General features: G+C 40.8%; 1 protein-coding gene and 1 long non-coding RNA gene across 2 annotated transcripts in view; one reads left to right on the forward strand and one right to left on the reverse strand.

Annotated features, from left to right (window-relative positions):
- Positions 1-16,444, reverse strand: part of LOC136794013 (uncharacterized) — a 33,399-nt gene extending 16,955 nt beyond the window's left edge. Inside the window, exon 1 of the long non-coding RNA XR_010840161.1 lies at positions 15,758-16,444. This is a non-coding gene — a long non-coding RNA (uncharacterized lncRNA). The remainder of the gene's footprint in view (positions 1-15,757) is intronic.
- The window catches only part of SLC30A5 (solute carrier family 30 member 5), a 33,821-nt gene continuing 28,581 nt past the window's right edge, over positions 15,930-21,169 (forward strand). The window contains exon 1 of the mRNA XM_059062543.2: positions 15,930-16,323. Coding sequence (XP_058918526.1) covers positions 16,238-16,323 — 86 coding nt within the window. The 5' untranslated portion in view covers positions 15,930-16,237. The remainder of the gene's footprint in view (positions 16,324-21,169) is intronic.

Consider the following 21,169-nt stretch of genomic DNA (forward strand, 5'->3'; position numbering starts at 1 on the left):
CAGCTACAGGGCATGGGAGGCAGTTCTCAGAACTAAAAGGCACCAATGCAGCAGCAGTGACGAGGGCCCCAGGTTGCCAGGCTGACTCCTGGGCAGCTGTGTTCACTGACTCTCCAACCTTACAGTGACTCAGCAACTCTCCTTCTCTGTTTGTCCAGCTTAACTGCTATCATCCAACCACCTCACTCTGAATATCTTTTCTCTACTTCATGGCTTACATTACTCATGGCTTCTGCTAGTTCATGGTTCTACGTCCTCTTGGCATCTATGTACTGCCCTCCATGGTTGGGGGGAACCCAGATCTGCTTCTGTTACCAATTGCTTGTCTCTTTCCCTTTACTGCCAGCACAAATTCTTGATAGAGAAAACTTGCTTGATTTAGCTAGCAACTATAGGCCACCTTATAGGCCTCTAGCCCAGTGGTTCTCAAATGTGGGTATGACGTCACCAAGAAGGTTTATTAAAACGCAGATTGCTTAACACCATCCCCAGAGTTTTCTGATTTGGTAGATTTCTAAATCTCTAGTGGGATCCAATAATTTGCATTTCTAACAGATCCCCAGGTGATTCTGATGCTTCTGATCTAGAGATAACACTTTGAAAGTCCCTGCTGTAGCTATAGGTTGATGGTCCTGGAAAAAGATGCCCTTCAGCTGTAGGTAGGGGGATAAGTGATATGATTTAGAACATGGCCACCTATAAATAAGGACCTTACCACTGCCAGTTTCCTCAGCAACAGACTTTGGACAGAAAACTTTTAATATGGCCTGTGGATAGGCAAGCACACTCTGACATTTTCCCTGTCCACTCCTTTTTCTTTTTTTCTTTTTTTCTGACAAAGCAAGAGACTTTATTGGGAAAGCGCGCACAGGCAGAGGGTCCACTCTTTTTCTAAGTGAGGTTCTACCGCATTCATTGAATGCCTCCTATGTGCCACACCTTCAATGTATTACCCTGGAGATACAAAACCAGGTCATTTTAACTTATAATAACCAAGGACTCAGCTAAATCATTTTAATAACGTAAAAATCAAGATAAATGTTTGGGTTCCCTTTTGAATATAAAGACACATCAAAAGAAAACTACAATAGCACAAGGAACTCTACTGATACTCTGTAATGGCCTATATGGGAAAAGAATCTAAAAAAGAGTGGAGATGTGTAAATGTATAACTGATCCACTTTGCTGTACACCTGAAACTAACACAACATTGTAAATCGACTATACTCCAATAAAAATTAATTAAAAAAAGGAAAACTACAGAAATTCTAGCATTTCCATTCCAATCATACTGTGATAGAAACAAAAGAGTAAAAGGTGCAAAAGCAAGAAAAGCACATTCAAAAAAATAATTAAGTTGAAAGAATTACTTACAAATGACTCACAGTAAAACCAAAGTATATTATGATAAAAACAAACTAGGTTCTGTGCTCTCAAAACCCAGCTGCACGCAGTCAGGTAAGCACATCCAAAGAGGAGGAGGTGTCCAGCAGATCTGCTAGAGGTAGGAAAAAGCCAGATATATACAAGTTTTAGAAAAGGTCACATTTAACCAACCTGTAAAGTGGGTGCTGTGAAGAATAATTTGTACTGTTTTTCCTTGACAGGAGAACCCCAGAAGATCAGGCAACAAACCTACCTCTTTCCCTAGTCATTCCAGGTTGCAGGGAACTTCCTTCCCTTTTCTAGCTTTTTTGCAGCATTCACTGCCTAAATTCACCGTGGATTGTGTTGTGTTATATCGTCCTCTAGCGGTTTCAAAAATTTCTCATCTCCCTTTTTTAAGGGTAGTATTTATCACAGGGCCACACAAACACACCGTGCTTAACAAATGTCTATTAAATGGACTAAAATGAGTGACAGAGATCCTACAAAACAATTGCAACCAGATAAGATGACCTATCTCAGCTTCCCTGGGAGAATGAGTACTCTCCCAGGCAGAAGTATTTCAGGCTCAGGTTACTTATGCCATCACTGACTTTCCTTTAAAATAGATGATACAGGGACTTTTCGGGCGATGCAGTGGTTAAGGTGTGGCTCTCCCAATGCAGGGGCCCGGGGTTTAATCCCTGGCCAGGGAACTAGATCTCACATGCATGCCGCAACTAAGAGTTCGCATGCCACAACTAAGGAGCCTGCCTGTTGCAACTAAGACCCAGAACAACGAAAATAAATAAAAACATGTTTTTTAAAAATAAATAAATAATAAAGTAGATAATGCAGTACAGTTTGCCATTGATTCTTGTACAGTTTCAAGAAAATCCAACATAACTTTGGGAAGTACATTAGCCTGAGAGGGCAAAAATTCCAAAAATGATAACTACAAGTTTTCTATTGATAAGAACAAATACAGGGTCTTCCCTGGTGGCGCAGTGGTTAAGAATCCGCCTGCCAATGCAAGGGACACGGCTTTGAGCCCTGGTCCTGGAAGATCCCACATGCTGCAGAGCAACTAAGCCCGTGCACCACAACTATTGAGCCTGCGCTCTAGAGCCTGTGAGCCACAACTACTGAGCCCGCGCGCCACAGCTTCTGAAGCCTGTGCACCTAGAGCCCATGCTCAGCAACAAGAGAAGCCACCGCAATTAGAAGCCCGCGCACCTCAAAGAAGAGTAGCCCCCACTCGCCACAACTGGAGAAAGACAACGCACAGCAGAGAAGACCCAACACAGCCATAAATAAAAAATAAAGTTAAAAAAAAAAAAGAACAACTACAACAAGTGTTTGAAGCTGGTCTCTATTGCAGAATACTGCGACCAAAAGGCACTTCCGAGTGAGCCTTCACGTCTCAGCTGTGTTCGAATAACACCTCACTGAATAAGGAAACTATGTAAGTTTATAGCTCATTAATCGTAATTTTTTTTTACCCAGCAAAATGAATTTGTTTGGAAATAGCAGAGGAATTGCAATTTGTGACGTGCAAACCATAGGCAAGTCCCTCCTTAATCTTTCTTTTGTGTCAGCTTGATATATTGTGTGTTTGGGTTTTGATTTTTCTATTTATTTATTTGTTTGTTTGTTTATGGCTGTGTTGGGTCTTTGTTGCTGAGCGGGGGCTACTCTTCATTGTAGTGCTCGGGCTTCTCGTTGCAGTGGCTTCTCTTGTTGCAGAGCATGGGCTCTAGGCGCGCAGGCTTCAGTAGTTGTGGCTCGCGGTCTCTAGAGCGCAGGCTCAGTAGTTGTGGCGCACTGCGGCATGTGGGATCTTCCCAGAGCAGGGCTCAAACCCGTGTCCCCTGAATTGGCAGGTGGATTCTTAACCACTGCGTCACCAGGGAAGTCTGGTTTTGATTTTTCTTTTTACTTTATGTATCTATTCACCATTCAGTAGGTGTTCATTGTTCTGCTATGTGCAAGGCACCCTTATGTCAGGGTGAGGAGAGGAGCTGGAGACGCAAATGAGATACTCCCTTGCTTTCAAACTGCTCACCCTGTAGAGAGAAAGCAGTATACACACAGAGTGAGAGAAAGGGAGTTTAAGGAGTTCAAGAAACGACAAGTCTCCTCTGAAATAATTCTTTTTAAATGTATGGCACCTGTCTTTCACTCCTGATTGAAGACCCTCAACAGCAAACAAACCACAGCAAATCAACAATGACCAAGAGCTGATATCATCGTCTATATTGAAACTGTGACTAAGGACAAAAGATCCCATTCTTGTTCTTCAGATAACAAAAACACCACTGGATTTCAACCCACGAAAAAATATTCACTCAGAAATTTCTGGCTTTAAATTACCTTACCAGGTACCAATGGAAAAAAAAAAAAAAAGAAGCTAAGATATTGACTCTGCCCTGAGAGAATTTATCACATAGGGGGGAAACCTGCTTAGGATTAGCAATCACACAAGGTATCAGAGCTGAGATCCTCTGAATGAGTCTCCGCTTAAAGCTCAGCTATTTTTTTTGTTTTTCTATCAAAATAATTTATAAACATCCAGGTGTCAGTATGAGGATTGGTTTTTCTTTTTAAGTCTTATCTTTTCCACTGGAAGCAAATACTGCAAAACATTTGTTGACAAAGGAATGGTATGTACAGAATAAAACAAATCCTACAACTCAGTTTAAAAATACAAATCGCCCAATCAAAAATTTGGTGAAATACTCAAATAGACACTTCTCAAAAGAAGACAGAGAAATGGCCAATAAGCATATGAAAAAGTGCTCAACTTCTTATTAGTCTTCAGGGAAATGTAAATTAAATGAGATATCACTATACACCTATCAGAAAGGCTTAAAATTAAATGATTAATACCACCAAACACAGTGAGGATGTGGAGCAACCAGAACGCATACATTGCTGGTAGGCCTATAAAACGATACAGCTACTTTGGAATAAAGTGTGGAATGTTCTTAATAAACCAGAACACACACCTACTCTGTGACTCAACAGTTCTACTCCCGAGAAAAAAGAAGATACCTGTCTACACAGACTTGTACAAAAATGTTCCAAGCAGTTTTATTCATAATGTCCCAATACTGGAACAACCCAGATATCCACCAATAAGAGAATGAATAAACTTTGTTAATTCATACACTGAAAAGTACCAAAACACACAAGAAAAAATAATAAGCTACCGATATATGCGGCAACCATGATGAATCTTAAAAACATTATGCTGAGTGAAGAAGCCTTACTCAAAAGAGAACATGTCGCAGGATTCCATTTATGTGAAGTTCTAGAATAGAACTACTAATCTACTCTATGGTGGAAAAAAAAAGAAAGTAGTCATTTCCTCTGTTAGGTGGCAGTGCAGACACATGAAGGAACTTTGTGGGGTGATGGTAATAGGCCGTATCTTTTTTTTTTTTTTTTTTTTTTTTCCGGGTACGCGGGCCTCTCACTGTTGTGGCCTCTCCCGTTGTGAAGCACAGGCTCCGGATGCACAGGCTCAGCGGCCATGGCTCACGAGCCCAGCCGCTCTGCAGCATGTGGGATCTTCCCGGACCGGGGCACGAACCCGTGTCCCCTGCATCGGCAGGCGGATTCTCAACCACTGTGCCACCAGGGAAGCCCGGCCGTATCTTGATAGCAGTTTGGGTTACAAACACATAAGCTTTTGTCAAAACTCAGCAAATGTACAGTTAATATGTGTGCATTTCATTGTTCATAAATTTTATATCAAAAGACAAAATTGGTAAGCAAATATTGAACTTTAGTTAATAATATACATGCTGAAGTATTTGGGAGAAGTGTGTTGATGTCTGCAATTGACCTTGAAATGCAGCTAAAAATATAATAGAGCAAATGGGTAGGTGAACAAACACGTGACAAAACAAGCATAGTGTAAGTTAATAGCAGAACCTAGGTCTCAGGCATGTGGGTATTCGTTGTAAAATTCTTTCAACTTTGCTGTCTGTATGTAAATTTTTATAATAAAAAGTTGGAAAGGACAAAAATAATTTAAAATACTTTTTAAAAGTAGAACATTATAGTATAAACATTGATTATAATAAACACATGAAATAAGTATATCTATGTAAATATTTTTTAATAAATTTATTTATTTATTTATTTTTGGCTGCCTTGGGTCTTTGTTGTTGGGTCTTAGTTGCTGCACGCGGGCTTTCTCTAGTTGCAGCAAGCGGGGGCTTCTCTTCATTGCAGTGCGCGGGCTTCCAATTGCGGTGGCTTCTCTTGTTGCGGAGCATGGGCTCTAGGTACACAGGCTTCAGAAGCTGTGGCACGCGGGCTCAGTAGTTGTGGCTCACGGGCTCTAGAGCGCAGGCTCAATAGTTGTGGTGCACAGGCTTAGTTGCTCTGCGGCATGTGGGATCTTCCCGGACCAGGGCTCAAACCCGTGTCCCCTGCATTGGCAAGCAGATTCTCAACCACTGCGTCACCAGGGAAGTCCCTATGTAAATATTTTTAAAAGATAATTGTAGTCAGGATTGGTATCATCATAGTCTACCTTTAAAAAACCTGTCATAGTTTCATACTGGTCCATATTTCTTCACTGTCTGCATATTTATCTTTTTAAATGACTGTGTCATAATGCACCAAAATTACTATGCCAAAATCAGCTTAACTCTTCCCTTATGATAGGCATTCACGATAGAAGAGGCCATAGGAAAAGACCCTATAATGAAGGCCAGTCCTCCCAATCCTTCTCTTCCCATCTCTGCCAGTTACTTTTTGTGTGTGTTTATAGAATTTTATTTTATTTTTTATTGAAGTATAGTTGATTTACAATGTTGTGTTAGTTTCAGGTGTACAGCAAAGTGATTCAGTTATATATATATATATACACACACTTACATACACATACATACATACATATATATATTCTTTTTCAGATTCTTTTCCCATATAGGTTATTACAAAATATTGAGTATAGGTCCCTGTGCTATACAGTAGGTCCTGTTGGTTATTTATTTTATATATAGTAGTGTATATATGTTAATACCAAACTCCTAATTTATCCCTCCCCCACTCTCCCCTTTGATAACAATGAGTTTGTTTTCTGTGTCTGTGGGTCTATTTCTGTTTTGCATATAAGTTCATTGATATCTTTTTTTTTAAATTCCACATATAAGCGATATCATATGATTTTTGTCTTTCTCTGTCTGGCTTACTTCACTTACTATGATAATCTCTAGGTCCAACCATGTTGCTGCAAATAGCGTTATTTTTATTCTGCCGGTTACTCTTCATATGACCCTGTCTGGGCAGGTTACCTATCTCACGTGTCCTCAATCTGCTCATATGTTAACTGAGGTACTGAGACTAAAAGAACTCAACAGCTCCTGCCTGCTGTGCACTTTGTGCTTCGGTAAGAGTGGTATCTAGTTTTTCCTTTACTATGAATAATACCATTATGAATATAATTTTAGAGTACTACTTTTCAAGTTATAAAAGTAATTAATATTGAATGAATGAAATGTAATTCATTATGAAAAATTAAGAAAATGTTTAAAAGTTCAAACAAAAAAATTAAAATCAAATTCCTTCTGCCCAAAGATTATTGTTAACATTCCAGTGTGTCTCCTTCTAAATCAGATTTGTCCATTTTTTTAATGTTTAATGATTTGAACATTTTAAAAAGGATCTGGGGCTTCCCTGGTGGCTCAGTGGTTAAGAATCCACCTGCCAATGCAGGGGACACGGGTTCGAGCTCTGGCCCGGGAAGATCCCACATGCACATGCCACGGAGCAACTAAGCCCATGCACCACAACTACCGAGCCTGTGCTCTAGCACCCTCGAGCCACAACTACTGAGCCCACGTGCCACAACTACTGAAGCCCGTGTGCCTCGAGCCTGTGCTCCGCAACAACAAAAGCCACCGCAATGAGAAGCTCGCACACTGCAAAAAAGAGTAGCCCCCGCTCGTTGCAACTAGAGAAAAGCAACGAAGCAGCAACAAAGACCCAAAGCAGCCAGAAACAATAAATAAATAAAATAAAATAATAAAATAAATAAATTTATTTTAAAAATAAAATAAAAAATAAAAAGTGATGCAGGTTGGGTTCACTAGGTGCAGACACTGATTTGGAATTTGCATGCAAGATACTTATGAGGAATCAACACCTAAGGGAGTGGGAGGGAAGCAGGACTAGGCAGAGAGAAAAGTGGAACTTCAATCCAGGCTCCACGGAGCCTCAACCCCAGAATGTGCTCTAGATTATATATGATCTATCAGAGTTGCAGACCATTGAGACAAAATAGCCAGGCCCTGTAACCCCGCCTCAATCAGCCATCCGTTGCAGGCCACCCTAGGAAGCTGAGGCACGTCCAGAAGGATTTGAGAGCTGAGGATTGTGAGCTGACAGCTGGACAAGTCCCACCTTGAAGTGAGATATGGGACACACACGTCTGTGCCCACCACAGCATATTTTCCGTTTTAATTTGCATTTCTTTCACTATTAGTGAAGTTCTAAAAATGGATTAAAGTACGAATCTAACCATGCTTTAACACATTTCCAATCTAATATGCAACCCTGAATCCAAATAAGGAGCCACTGAAGGACTTGGCATCTTGAAGTGCCTTTAAGCCCGGGTGCAGTGGTACAGAACAGACAGTGATAAGGCTGGATAGGAAAGGAAGGATAGAACCAAATTAAGGAGAGAGGAGAGAGGTCGAAACTTTACATAGTCTGGGAACATGGGAGTCACTGAAGGTCCCTGAATAGGGGGATGGTGTGACAAGATGGTGATCTATCACAGTGATTCTACCAGAATATGTCAGTACAACAATCCAGCCCCACCTGACAACAGATGACCCTTCTCCAGCCAATCTTGTGGGAGTTTGACTTTTCTGACTTCTTCCCTGTCTAGTTTTCACTGGCCAACGACCCAGCCATAATGAATAAGTTAAGGTGAAAGACTGATGTGGGCAGCAACAAGTGGTGGTTCAGAGAATACAGAGAACAGTGTAGAAACTATACCTGAACATGATCCAGGCAAGGAACGCAAAGCTGGAATTAGAGTCAAAGAATTTTCTTAATATCCTGTTTATAAATTTATTTTTTAATTTTAGCAAAAGACAATTCCCTTAAGAGAAAAATTAGAAAGATCAAATACAATCTCCACACACTTGAAAATGAGGCAGAAAAGCCAAGAAATATGTCAACAGATGTTCAAACTCAATGGTGAAAAACTTTTTTTGTTTTAATTAAAATAGCAATGAGGGACTTCCCTGGTGGCACAGTGGATAAGACTCCATGCTCCCAATGCAGGGGGCCCAGGATCCATCCCTGGTCAGGGAACTAGATTCCACATGCACACCACAACTAAGAGCTCACATGCCACAACTAAGGAGCCCACGTGCTGCAACTAAGGAGCCCGCCTACCAGAACTAAGACCTGGTGAAACTAAACAAATAAGTAAATAAATATTTTTTTAAATAAATAAATTAAAATTAAATAGCAAAGATATACAATGTTTAATTCATAAAGTTGTCTGAAATCTCTGTCTTTTTATTTTATTTTTCTTTGGGGGTATGCAAAAATGCAGGCAGCATGAACCTCAAGTTTGCATCACTTTGCCTTGCTTCTTCCACCCCCAAATCCCATGGGGGTGAGGCATGGCAGCCTAGGTGGATGCTAAGCATGCAGCTGAGGGTTTAGGAAACCCCAATCTTTTAAAGAAGCTGCTAGCAAACCTGCCCAACCTTTGTCCTAGAGGGAGGCATTATCTTTATTAGCCTGATCAGCAAACAAATCTTCCCTCTGTTCCAGAGGGAGGTATTATCTCTATCTTCCAAGGCTGTTTGCTATACAAACATCTTTGAAAACACAGTCTAGAGCAAAAGCCATCAATGCTTCTGCTCAGAAGACATGCAGAAACACAAGAGAGCCATAAAGAACTGTCTTCCAACAAGTTTCTTTTTTTCAGTTTGTTTTCCACATTGTGTTGCTACCAGTTAAATTTCTAATCAGTTTGAGAAGAAGGGTAACAACGTGTTTTCCTCCGCTCTGGGATATAATTGGTAGTGGCACATAGTAGGCTTTCAGTGAATATTTCCTTTTTGATTACTGGGTATATGAGTGGATGAATGGCAAGATAAATTCTTGAAAAACTTGGGGCGCAATTATAATGAAACTTCAAGATCCACTGCAAAATTCTGATCTGCTAGTTGAAAATGTCTATCAATTATTTCCCTCCCTCTCCTCATTTGCATCCTCCTGACCGTCCAGTAGATAATTAGTGTTTTTCATTTTTAACTGCCCACATTTAACGTCTGCTAAAGAAATTACACACATTAGAGTCTCTAACTGCTAAGAGCTCAAACCTTTTAAACTATTCAGCTCCCTTTATAGCTTTGCAGTTGTATTGTGAAGCCCAGTATCTCCCTGAGAATTCCAGGGTATACACACCTCCATTTTGCTTCCTACCTGGTCAGGATGGATAAGGAATTATTGAACATTGTCTTGTTTTCTTTTTCTACTTTCAAATAGAGGATAAGAATATGTTTGGCATCAAGTGAAGTCATCTGATGAGCTTGGGGTAGCTTTCTCCCCACTACGGTGCAACATTTTAAGAGTTGATTTTCATGCGCATCATACTGCCCCTCGGTCTGAAAAAATATGCAATTACAAAATCTTTTAGCTGCTTATTGCTACCGAAGGTTTGCTGCCATATCACCTGTACCATTCAGTGATTTAATTACAAACAGCAACCTCCACTCTGACTAGTTCAGGCAGGAATTTTTTTTTTTTTTTTTCAGTGTGCGGGCCTCTCACTGTTGTGGCCTCTCCCGTTGCGGAGCACAGGCTCCGGACGCACAGGCTCAGCGGCCATGGCTCACGGGCCCAGCCGCTCCGCGGCATGTGGGGTCCTCCCGGACCGGGGCACGAACCCGCGTCCCCTGCATCGGCAGGCGGACTCTCAACCACTGCGCCACCAGGGAGGCCCTGGGCAGGAATTTATTAAGGGGCATTGGGTACTTCAAAGAATCTCTTAGAGGACCACAGAGCCAGGCCCTGGAGCTAGGCAGCCAAAAACAAGGTCCAACCATGCCATGAAGGCCACTCTGCCCAAAACACCACTGCCAGTGCCACTTATCACCAATGACCCCCAGAAATGGACCACAGAAGCTCTGCCACTGCTATTTCCAAAATACTGGATCCTTTTCCAGAGTAGGTAAATCAATGCCCCAACTTCCTGCTCCTCAGCTGAAGTCATGTTACATCTGGATATGTCTGACTAGTGAAACCCAGGTCACATGCCTCAGGCTGCATGCCCAGCTGCAAGGAATTCTGGGAATGTGAGCTTTTTGGTTTCAACCTTGGGAAGGTAGAACATATAATATAGGAAATGATCAAAATACATGTAGTCTTGTAGTGGACATTATCATCAATAAGTCCTTTGCCCATATCCCCTTGACCCTTTTCACATTTTTACACATGCCAGGAGCACTCCTAATTGCCAGCCAGCACTTTCATCTCTTTGTTGAAGAACTGCTCCCAAAATAGCCTTATACTATGGTCTGAATATTTGTGACTCCCTCAAAATTCACATGTTGAAATCCTAAACCCCGATGTGATGGTATTAAGAGGCGGGCCTTAGGGAGATTATTAGGTCATGATTTGGATTAATACCCTTAAAAAAAATGACCCCAGAGAGCTATTCACCCCTTCAACCATGTGAGGACACAGCGAAAAGGCACTGTCTAAAAACTAGGAAGTAGGCTCTCACCAGATACCAAATCTGCCAGCACTTGACCTTGGACTTCCCAGCCTCCAGAACTGTGAGAAATAAATATCTGTTGTTTATAAGCCACTGAGTTTACAGAATTTTTGTTGCAGCAGCCCAGATGAACTAAGACACCTTACCCCAGATCAGGACCCTCTGAGGTGGGACTTTCACAGAATCCAAGCTCCCCAGTGGGAGTGAACCTAGTATCACATCCCTGCTCACCTTTCTCTCCTGTCCCACTTTCCCACACTCCTACCAGTTTGTTCTGGGAACACTTACTTTCACACAAATCCTCATCTCAGAGTTTGCTACTGGGAAACCCAGCAATTACCCAGAATTGGACCTAGCTCATGGTAAGCACTCAACAAGTATTCATTAGAAAGAAGGAAGAAGGCACTAAGTTGCTACTCATGACAATTTCCACCATATTCTTTGATCCAGATTCCTGGAGGTGGCTTACAAAACAGGCCCTCCCCATCGGGTTCTCTTACATCATTGGAAGAGAGAAGCAAAACAGCTGACACTGAGGTGCACTTTGCCCAGTTAGTGGGGAGGCTTGCCTTACAAATTATATAATTTTGGACAATTTACCTAACATTTTTTGGGAGCCAGATTTTTCACTGCAAGGAAGAGAGATACAAACGGAAAAGTCTAGGATAAAACATCTGAGATTGGATTGTACTTGAAGTTATCAGTATGAACTTTTGGTTTCTGATAGATGATAAATAGAAAGATATACCTATGTACACACACACACACATACACACACACACACACACACACACATACACACACACACACCTAGCTGAGCATATATAATTCCTAACTCTGTCCACTGAGAAGTCAAAGAAGCAATGAGTACACTAGCAGCAATGTGATACCCAACACCTAGATCTTGGTTTTTGTTTTTGTTTTATTGACATATAGTTGATTTACAATGTTGTGTTAATTACTGCTATACAGCAAAGTGACTCAGTTATACATGTATATATATATGTATTCTTTTTCATATTCTTTTCCATTATGGTTTATCACCATAACAGTTTCCTGTGCTGTACAGTAGGATCTTTTTGTTTATCCATTCTATATATATCAGTTTGCATCTGCTAATCCTAAACTCCCAAACCATCCCTCTCCCTCCCCCCTCCCCCTTGGTAACTACCAGTCTATCCTCTATGTGTGTGATTCTGTTTCTATTTCATAGAGAAGTTCATTTGTATCATATTTTAGATTCCACATATAAGTGATATCATATGACATTTGTCTTTCTCTTTCTGACTTACTTCACCTAGTATATAGTTGCATCTATAGACCTTGGTCTCTAAATACCATTCTCCTTAAAAGGAACCAGAGCTCCTTGGAGAAATGGCTAATTCCAGGGCTAAAGCAGGGAAAGTATATAATAAACCTGGAACATCTTATACCAGAAAGTACGGAAATTCTGAAAGAATGATGGGAATGTATCAAAATGGCACAGGAACCAGCCAAATGGTTCCCACTGGCTAAATTTGGGACAATTTTAGCATCAAAAGCATGACAGCAGTTGATTATAATCCATTTAATAAAACAGGAACCCATGAGCTCATACTAAGATAGATAAATAGATAGATAGATAGATAGATAAATGGTAGGGTGGGGGCGGGGGGCAGGAAAGTTTTACCTGACAGTAGAGGGTCAACTAATAAATGTAGAAGAGATGATGGAAGGGATGATTAGCATTTGGAAAACTTTATAGTAATAATTGTTTTGGTCAAGGAGCAAAAATGGATACTAATACAAATGAGTGAAAGTGTGATCAGAAACAGAATCTTGATATGGTCTCAAAGTATCTCCAGACAAAATACTTATTCATTCACATTACATTGAAAAATCTGGCAGATGTCTTCTTATCAAATGATAGAAGTTCACTTTACCAGTTAATGAGACCAGTCAGCATCATGTGCCTTCCGATGTGATGCACTGAGAGGAATATAGAATCACTTCTGTGTTATTCTTGCCAAAAATGCATACCTAAAATCCAATCATGAGGAAACATCAGACAAACACAAACTGAGAGGCATTCTGCAAAGTAATTGTCCCATTCACTTCAAAAACGTCAAGGTCATGAAAAAAAGGAGAGACCAGGAACTGTTCCAGATAAAAGAAAACTAATGAGACATGACAATTAAATGCAATACATGATCTTGGATGAATCCTAGACCTATAAAAGACTGTATTCGGGGGAAAAAAATGTAAGATATTTCTCAAGGACCATTTTAGCTCCCAATGTCTCCATGAGGTTTACTGCGGCTTTTGTTGGACTGCACCATTTCTCGACTTCTCCATCTGCCCAGTTATGTTTCCTTTCCCTCCCTTTTACAGTCGTTAGTCCCAAAAGCACTCCTTGATAAATATCTTGCACATTAAACTCCATCCCAGAGTCTGCTTCCTAGATAACTCAACCTGAAACAAAAAGAGTGAGTAGGATCTTAACAAGCAAAGTTTGAGACGGTATGCATTCTACACATGAAAACTAGCCTGAGAAAAGTCTTGTATTAGAAGAGAAACAGCGTAATTGAAGGGGGAAAAGGATGACTGGAATCCAGAGAGCAGAAGACAGCTTGATATGAGATGAAGCTGAAAAGATAGGTTAGGGCAAGCCCATATAGGATGCTGTTGGCCATGTTAATGATTTGAGTTTGTTGTAAGAGTAATGGAAAGCCGTTGGAAGGCTGGAGAGTAGAGTGGGGGTGGGGCAGGCAGTGCATGATAAGATTGGCAACTGGAATAGATTACTGTTACTGTGGCAGAATGTGGAAAACAGATTGTAGAAAAGGGAAAGAGTGAACTTGGAAAGACTAGTAAGGAGGTTACTGTAGTTGTCTAAACAAAACATGATGGTCATCTAAACTAGATGGTGGAGATGAGGATGGAAAATTTTGGATTGATTCAAGAAATATTGAGAAGGTAAAAAATGACACAACTTGGTGATGGACTGGATTTAGACTATAAGGAAGGGGAGGTGTTAAAGATGACACCTGTGTTTTGGTTTGCTAAACTGAATAAATGGTGTCATCCAATGAAGTAAGAAACATTAATAGAGGATCAGGTTTAGCGGAAGGATCATGAGTCTTGGACATAAAGAACTTGAGCTTCCTCTGACAACAAATGTGGGGTTCTGGAAACCAAGGAAAGAGAATGTTTCAAGAAGGAGGGAGAGATCAACTATGTTGAAAGCTATAGAGAGATAAGGTAATATGTAGCTCAAAAATATCCACGAAAGAAGCAGCTCTTTCGTGGAAGAAGAATGATGAAAGTAGAAGCCAGGTTGGACTGGGTTGAGAAGTGAGTAGGAAGAAAGAAAACAGAGACACTTTTCCTTCCACCGCAAAAAAAACAGGAAACATATTAGCCTAAAAGAAAAATGTCCTAATTCTAACCAAATCAAATATCAGCTGAATTCAAGCTCCACTGAGAATAAAAATTAATCTCAATGTATACATGTCATTTTACCTAGTTCTCTGAACTCCAAAGGAATGGAATTAGCTCTAGAAAAACACAATAGTTAGTTGTTACCACTGCCATTGGGTTAGAAAATAGCAATTCTGCAAAGAAATTGCTACCAAAAAAACAAAATGCTACAAAAAAGTCACTTCAAGAAAGTGAAGCAAGAATGTTACTCTTCGTAAAGCTTTACCTGATCTACTCCATTCTAAGTCAATGATTATCACCTAATGCAGGCAAAAGATATGGACATTTCCGTACAAATTCAATAAGCAAACATCCTGAATTTAAAACCCCAACATACTGATGGCGTATTGTATCTTTGTTCTCTTCTTTGCCTCAAACAGGAAAATATGCATCTTTAGCTTTTAAAGTTCATGCTTTCCTCTGTGTTCTACACATAGGATACATCTTCCCACGATGCTTTTCTCCCATATCCAAAACCTTATCCAAGTTCCAGGTCAGCTTCTATCAGTGAGTCTTTTCTGGTTATACCCACATCACACCTTATTTGGGAAACCTTAGCATTTGTGCCTTTAACGTGTAATGTTGCCAACTAGGTCTTGCTCTCAAATTGCTAAATATTTTCCACAATAGATTATGAAGTCCCAGCAGGCAGAGACTATGACTCCTCATTCTCTTATATGTTACCAAGAGTCTTTATGTACATTCGAATTAAGTGGAGTATTGTAAACTAATCATAATTTAAACAGTTCAAAACCCCATTTTCATCTCCATATCCCAGTCCTCAAATTTCCCTATAAATAATAATAGCTAACATTTATTGATTACTATGTATCATTCACTGTTACAGACACTTTTCACATATTAACACATACAATCCTCCCAACAACCCTGTGATATAGATATTACTATTCTTACTTTGCAGGTAAGAAAACTGAGGTACAGAAAGGCCAAGTGGCACAATTAGTAAGTGGCAGATTTGGGATTCAAACCAACACAGACACAGGAGCCCGCCTTCTTAACTTTTTAGCAACAAATAACTCTAATAAGGCCTGGTCCTACCTGCCTCGGTTTACTGATGTGCAAGGATTAAGTAACACAGTTTAGGAGCCAGAATTTAAAAGAAATTCTATTCTATTTAATCGCAAGTTGTGCATTTTCTATGTCCCCTACCTCCGCTCCAGAAGAACCCGCTGTTTTCCTGCAGCCCATAGGTGGCGCTGCAGGGACAGGTATGTGCTCAAGCCTCGTCAATGGGAGGAGCTGATAGGGGCCTAGGATTCCATCCGTAGCCCAGCGGTAAGAAGAGCCTTAGGAAGGGGAGGTGACGGCGAGTGTTGTACTGTGCGCAGGCGCAGGGCCGGGCACTCCCCCGAGAGTGAGGGCTGCTGGGCCCGATGACGTGGCCTGGCCCCGTCCGATCCGGAGAGCCTCCGGAAAACCCGGCGGCGCCGGAATTGTCCGCGGCCTAATCTCGACGCGCGTGTGCTTGTGAGCCGGAGCCGGGGACAGCGGCAGCGGCCCGACCTACGGGGACCCGACGGGGCTGCTGGCATGGGGGAGTGACGCGCCTGCGCCCGGTGTTCCGCGGCAGCGGCGAGACATGAGGAGACCCCGCAGCGGGGGCAGCGGCGGCGGCTCCTGATCCCCGGGATGGAGGAGAAATACGGCGGGGACGTGCTAGCCGGCCCTGGCGGCGGCAGCGGCGGCCTCGGGCCGGTGGACGTGCCCGGCTCTCGGTAAGGGACCAATTGGGCTCCCGCCTCCGGAGCCGCTCTCTCCGCCCGGCCGCTCCGGACACAAGTTCCCCGGACGCTGCCCGGACGCTCCCGGGTGCACGCGGGGCCCGGCGTCCCTCCTGTCCGGCTGACAGCCCGGAACGCCCTCCTGGGTTCCGTACTCCCTCCCGCGACAGCTTTCATTGGCTCCGCCGTTCCCCGCTGCAGAATGAATGCTCTAAGATACGGGAAGGTTCTGCTTGAGTTTCTGGTTTTCAGGGCAGACCGTTAACCTTAGAACTGCCGGCCAGTTCACGTGAGAGGTTTTTCTGACTTACGAGAAGCATTTCTGTTAGCTCTTTCTCCCTGAAATAGTAGTTTGGTGATACTTAACCTTTCTGATGTCTGCCTGTGTAAGTTAGAGGAAGGGTCACCATCATCTCTTCAGGCGAAGAAACCAAAGTACAAACAGATGAACTTTGATGTTCAGGTTAACCCCGCAAAACAAAAATCCACCCCGCCATCTAGTTTTTCTTTTCCTTTTTTCGCTTATTTTGTTTTATTATTAAGTGAGAAATGTGTGCTCATTGTCAAAAAATTCAAACAATACAGAAATTCGTAGAATAAAAAGGAAACAGTCCCCATTACCCCCATCCCCGCAACGTTCCCACGAACCCCCAAGAGGTAAATAATTACAGTGGTCACTTTCCATTGTGTCCTTCTTGACCTGTCCTAATTTCTGAGGTAGTGTCGCAAGATGTATAAAATATGGCCCAACAGTTTGGTTGGAACTGGTTTTCATTGCCTTTATATTTAATAAGGTTAATGAGATTAGTTCAGTGTTTTTTGTTGTTGGATACCTCCTTTGAGACATGGCTGTTTCGGTAAATTCTTTGGAACTGTAGAAATAGCATTTCTAACAACTATTTTTGTGTGAAATGCTGGAACAGAAGTTAAATCAGCTGCATTTTTTGTAGTTACAAGTTTAATTTTCTAGACTATTTTGAGCAACTCATTTTGTAAAAAACAATGCCTGTCAGGTATTATTTACTGAGACATGATAACTAAATGCAATAGGTGATTCTGGTGTAGATTTAATAGTGAGGAAAATGCTGTAAAGGATAGTACTAGGTCAATTGACAAAACTGATATGTGGACCATAGATTACATAAAAGTATATCTATGTTAAATTTCCTGTAGTTGATAACTCTACTGATTTCATAAAAGGATGTTCATGGACTTAGGAATACAAGTAGTTAGGGGTAAAGGAGCATGATGTATGTAACTTACTCTTTAACAGTTCAGAAAAAAAAAAGTTTGTATTTAGAGAGAGATAATAAGGCAAATAAGGTAGTATGTAACAATTAGAGAATCTAGGTAAAGAGTGTACTATTCTTGCAACTTTTCTGTAACTTGAAATTATTTTTAAATAAGTAATACAAAATTTTATTTACTCAAGAGCTCATTATCTTAGATGTGGTCGTGGTCAACAGTTCTTTGCCATCTTATTTTCATTATTTGCTTAGCAGAGCTGCCCTCCTATTGTAGTTCGTTGCAGAATCAAATTCAACTCAGGACTGGTTGAATTTTGAATAGATTCCAGTTTGCAAGAGTTTTCCTTTATGTAGACTAAAAATCAAAGTATGGTTATAATCTGCAACAAAAGCTAATTAACAGATCCTTTCATTGTGGATATTTTTATTCCTGAATTCACAAATATGAATTGTTTTAAATGTTTCTATGTTGGCTTCATTAAGTCCTCTTTGCAGGGAAGGGCAGAGGGTGACAGCCAGCATTTATTAAGTACTTCCTATGTTCCAGGTACTTTGCGTGCAGCATCTCACTTAATCCTTACAACAGCACTACAGATTCATTAGTTGCATCCTTGTCTCAGATCAGGTAACTGGCACATAGAAAAGTAATTTTCCCAAGGTCACACACCTAGTAACTAATCTGGGAGTCAGTTACCTCAAACTTCACTTATAGCGCCTTCTACACAGTGGACACTTAAATACTTATGGAATGTATCAAGCTTGAATTACATACACTGAATTTGTTTTTTTAACTGGAGAACTGTGAGCTGCTACAGTGGGCAAAGCCCAAGAAACAGGTTTGAACCCAAACTCAAATTTCAGTAATTTCAGATTTAAAGAACCAGAGATTTTTCTAACCTTTCACAGAAAATACCAGTGATACTTTTGATGAGACTAGAATGGCAGATAATGATATATAAGCCATGTCAGGTACTAAGGGGATGTGGATTGGATCCTGCTAAGTTGCCCAAAGGGTCAGTGAGTGGCTCAGGGGCCACTGCCCCCATTTAAGAGCCTCCCTTCCTCACACCCCAGCTTTCCCCCTTAGTATCTTTTCCTCCACAACATGAACTAGGATTGTGTACTTATTAGTATATGGTTATTTGGCCTTAGCTAGTGTTTTGTCTTTAGCCCAACAGGAAGACTTCATTAATTGACACTTTAAAAATCAAAGTATTCACCTTTTAGCTAAATGTTAAAATAATTTTCCTAATTAATAATGATAAAAGATCTTCACTATATATTACATGAAAAGTCACATAACAATTTCAAAATATATGTACAATGGTGAATACGTGAGTGTATCTAAAATAAGTGCTTGTCCATACATGGAGGAAAAGGAAAAGATGTGGAAGGATGTCCCCAGTTGGTCACCTATTAGGAGGAAATTCGGAATGGTTTTCTTTAAAACTTTGATAACAACCAACTACTCAGGAATTACTTTTGTAATCTGTTTTTTAAAAATTAAAATGGGAATAAAGTGTCAGAAATTTCATAATAGTAATATTGTCAAGAAGTATTATACTTAATGTTCCATATGACTGAATCTTGCCATTAAAGTGCCAAATTTTTTTGTTAATACTTTAAACAAAAATTATTTAGAAATAATTTTATATATTGCCCCATCTTTTTAAAACAAGTATATTAAATATAGTTTACCTTTTTCTTGATGACTTCTGATCATTATGAGCATAATCTGGTGAACTGAGCTTTTCTTCAAAGGTCCTTCCCAGTACTAGCGTTCTTTGTATGCTGCTCTCCGTACTTTGAAATTCCCCCTCCGTTTCCTTGCTTCATAATTCTATTTAGTCTTTTTCTTTTTTTTAACTTGAAGTATAGTTGGTTTACAATGTTGTGTTAGTTTCAGGTGTACAGCAAAGTGATTCAGTTATATGTATATATATTCTTTTCAGATTCTTTTCCATTATAGATTATTATAAGATACTGAATACAGTTCCCTGTGCTATACAGTAGGCCCCTGTTGATTATCTATTTTGTATATAGTAGCGTGTATCTATTAATCCCAAACTCCTAATTTATCCCTCCCACTCCCCCTTTCCCCTTTGGTAACCATAAGTTTGTTTTCTATGTCTGTGAGTTTGTTTCTGCTTTGTAAATAAGTTCATTTGTATCTTTTTTTAGATTCCATTTATAAGTGATATCATATGGTATTTGTCTTTGTCTGACTTCACTTAGTATGATATTCTCTAGGTCCATCCATGTTGTTGTAAATGGCACTACTTCATTCTTTTTTATGGCTGAGTAATAGTCCATTGGATGTGTGTGTGTGTGTGTGTGTGTGTGTGTGTGTGTGTGTGTGTGTGTGTACCACATCTCCTTTATCCATTCATCTGTCGATGGACACAGCTTGCTTCCTTGTCTTGGCTATTGTAAATAGTGCTGCTGTGGACATTGGGGTGCACGTATCTTTTCAATTAGAGTTTTCATCTTTTCTGGATATATACCCAGGAGTGGGATTGCTGGATCATATAGCAACTTTGTTTGTTTGTTTGTTTTTTACATTTTAATTATTTACTTGGCCACACTGTGTGGCCTGCAGGATCTTAGTTCTCTGACCAGGGATCGAACCTGGTCACCCAGCAGTAAAAGCCTGGAATCTTAACCAATGGACCACCAGGGAATTCCCCAGCAACTCTAGTTTTTTAAGGAACCTCCCTACTGTTCTCCATAGTGGCTGCACCAGTTTACATCCCCACCATACCCTCTCCAGCATTTATTATTTATAGACTTTTTGATGATGGCCATTCTGAGTGGTGTGAGGTGATACCTCATGTAGTTTTGATTTGCATTTCTCTGATAATTAGCAATAACACGTGCCTCTTGGCCATCTGTATGTCTTCTTTGGAGAAATGTCTGTTTAGGTCTTCTGCCCATTTTTTGATTGGGTTGTTTGTTTTTTCTACTTAGTCTTTAATGCACACTTAGACATCTCAGACTCTCAAGATGACTTTTGCTTCCCTAGTTACAATTAGTTACTTCGATATCTGTTCCTTTAGATCTCTGCTACTTACTTGGGTCACATAAATAGTTGTTTCTTGCCTGTCTTCCTTAGACCTCAAACTCCTTGAGGGCAGGGCCTCTATTACACATTTAGTTTCTTGGATAACACCTAGAAATGTATTTAGTTGTGAGCAACCAAACTAAGAGAGCTTTAAGCACATACGGATATATTCTTCTCACATAAAAGAAACCAGAGGTTGCTGGTATTTGTTCAGACCTTTAGCAGTACCATCTGGGACCTGATTCTTGGTCTTTGCTCTCTGCCATCCCAAGCGTGGCTCTCATATTCAGGCTCTTATTTAAAATGGATGAAAAAAAATGAAAAAAGAAAACCAGTGGGCTTACCTGGTGGTGCAGTGGTTGAGAATATGCCTGCCGATGCAGGGGACACGGGTTCGTGCCCCGGTCTGGGAAGATCCCACATGCCGCGGAGCGGCTGGGCCCTTGAGCCATGGCCGCTGAGCCTGCGTGGCCGGAGCCTGTGCTCCGCAACGGGAGAGGCCACAACAGTGAGAGGCCCTCCTAGCACAAAA

The sequence above is a fragment of the Kogia breviceps genome, chromosome 4 (assembly GCF_026419965.1).
Source record: "Kogia breviceps isolate mKogBre1 chromosome 4, mKogBre1 haplotype 1, whole genome shotgun sequence".
Classification (NCBI taxonomy): Eukaryota; Metazoa; Chordata; class Mammalia; order Artiodactyla; family Physeteridae; genus Kogia; species Kogia breviceps.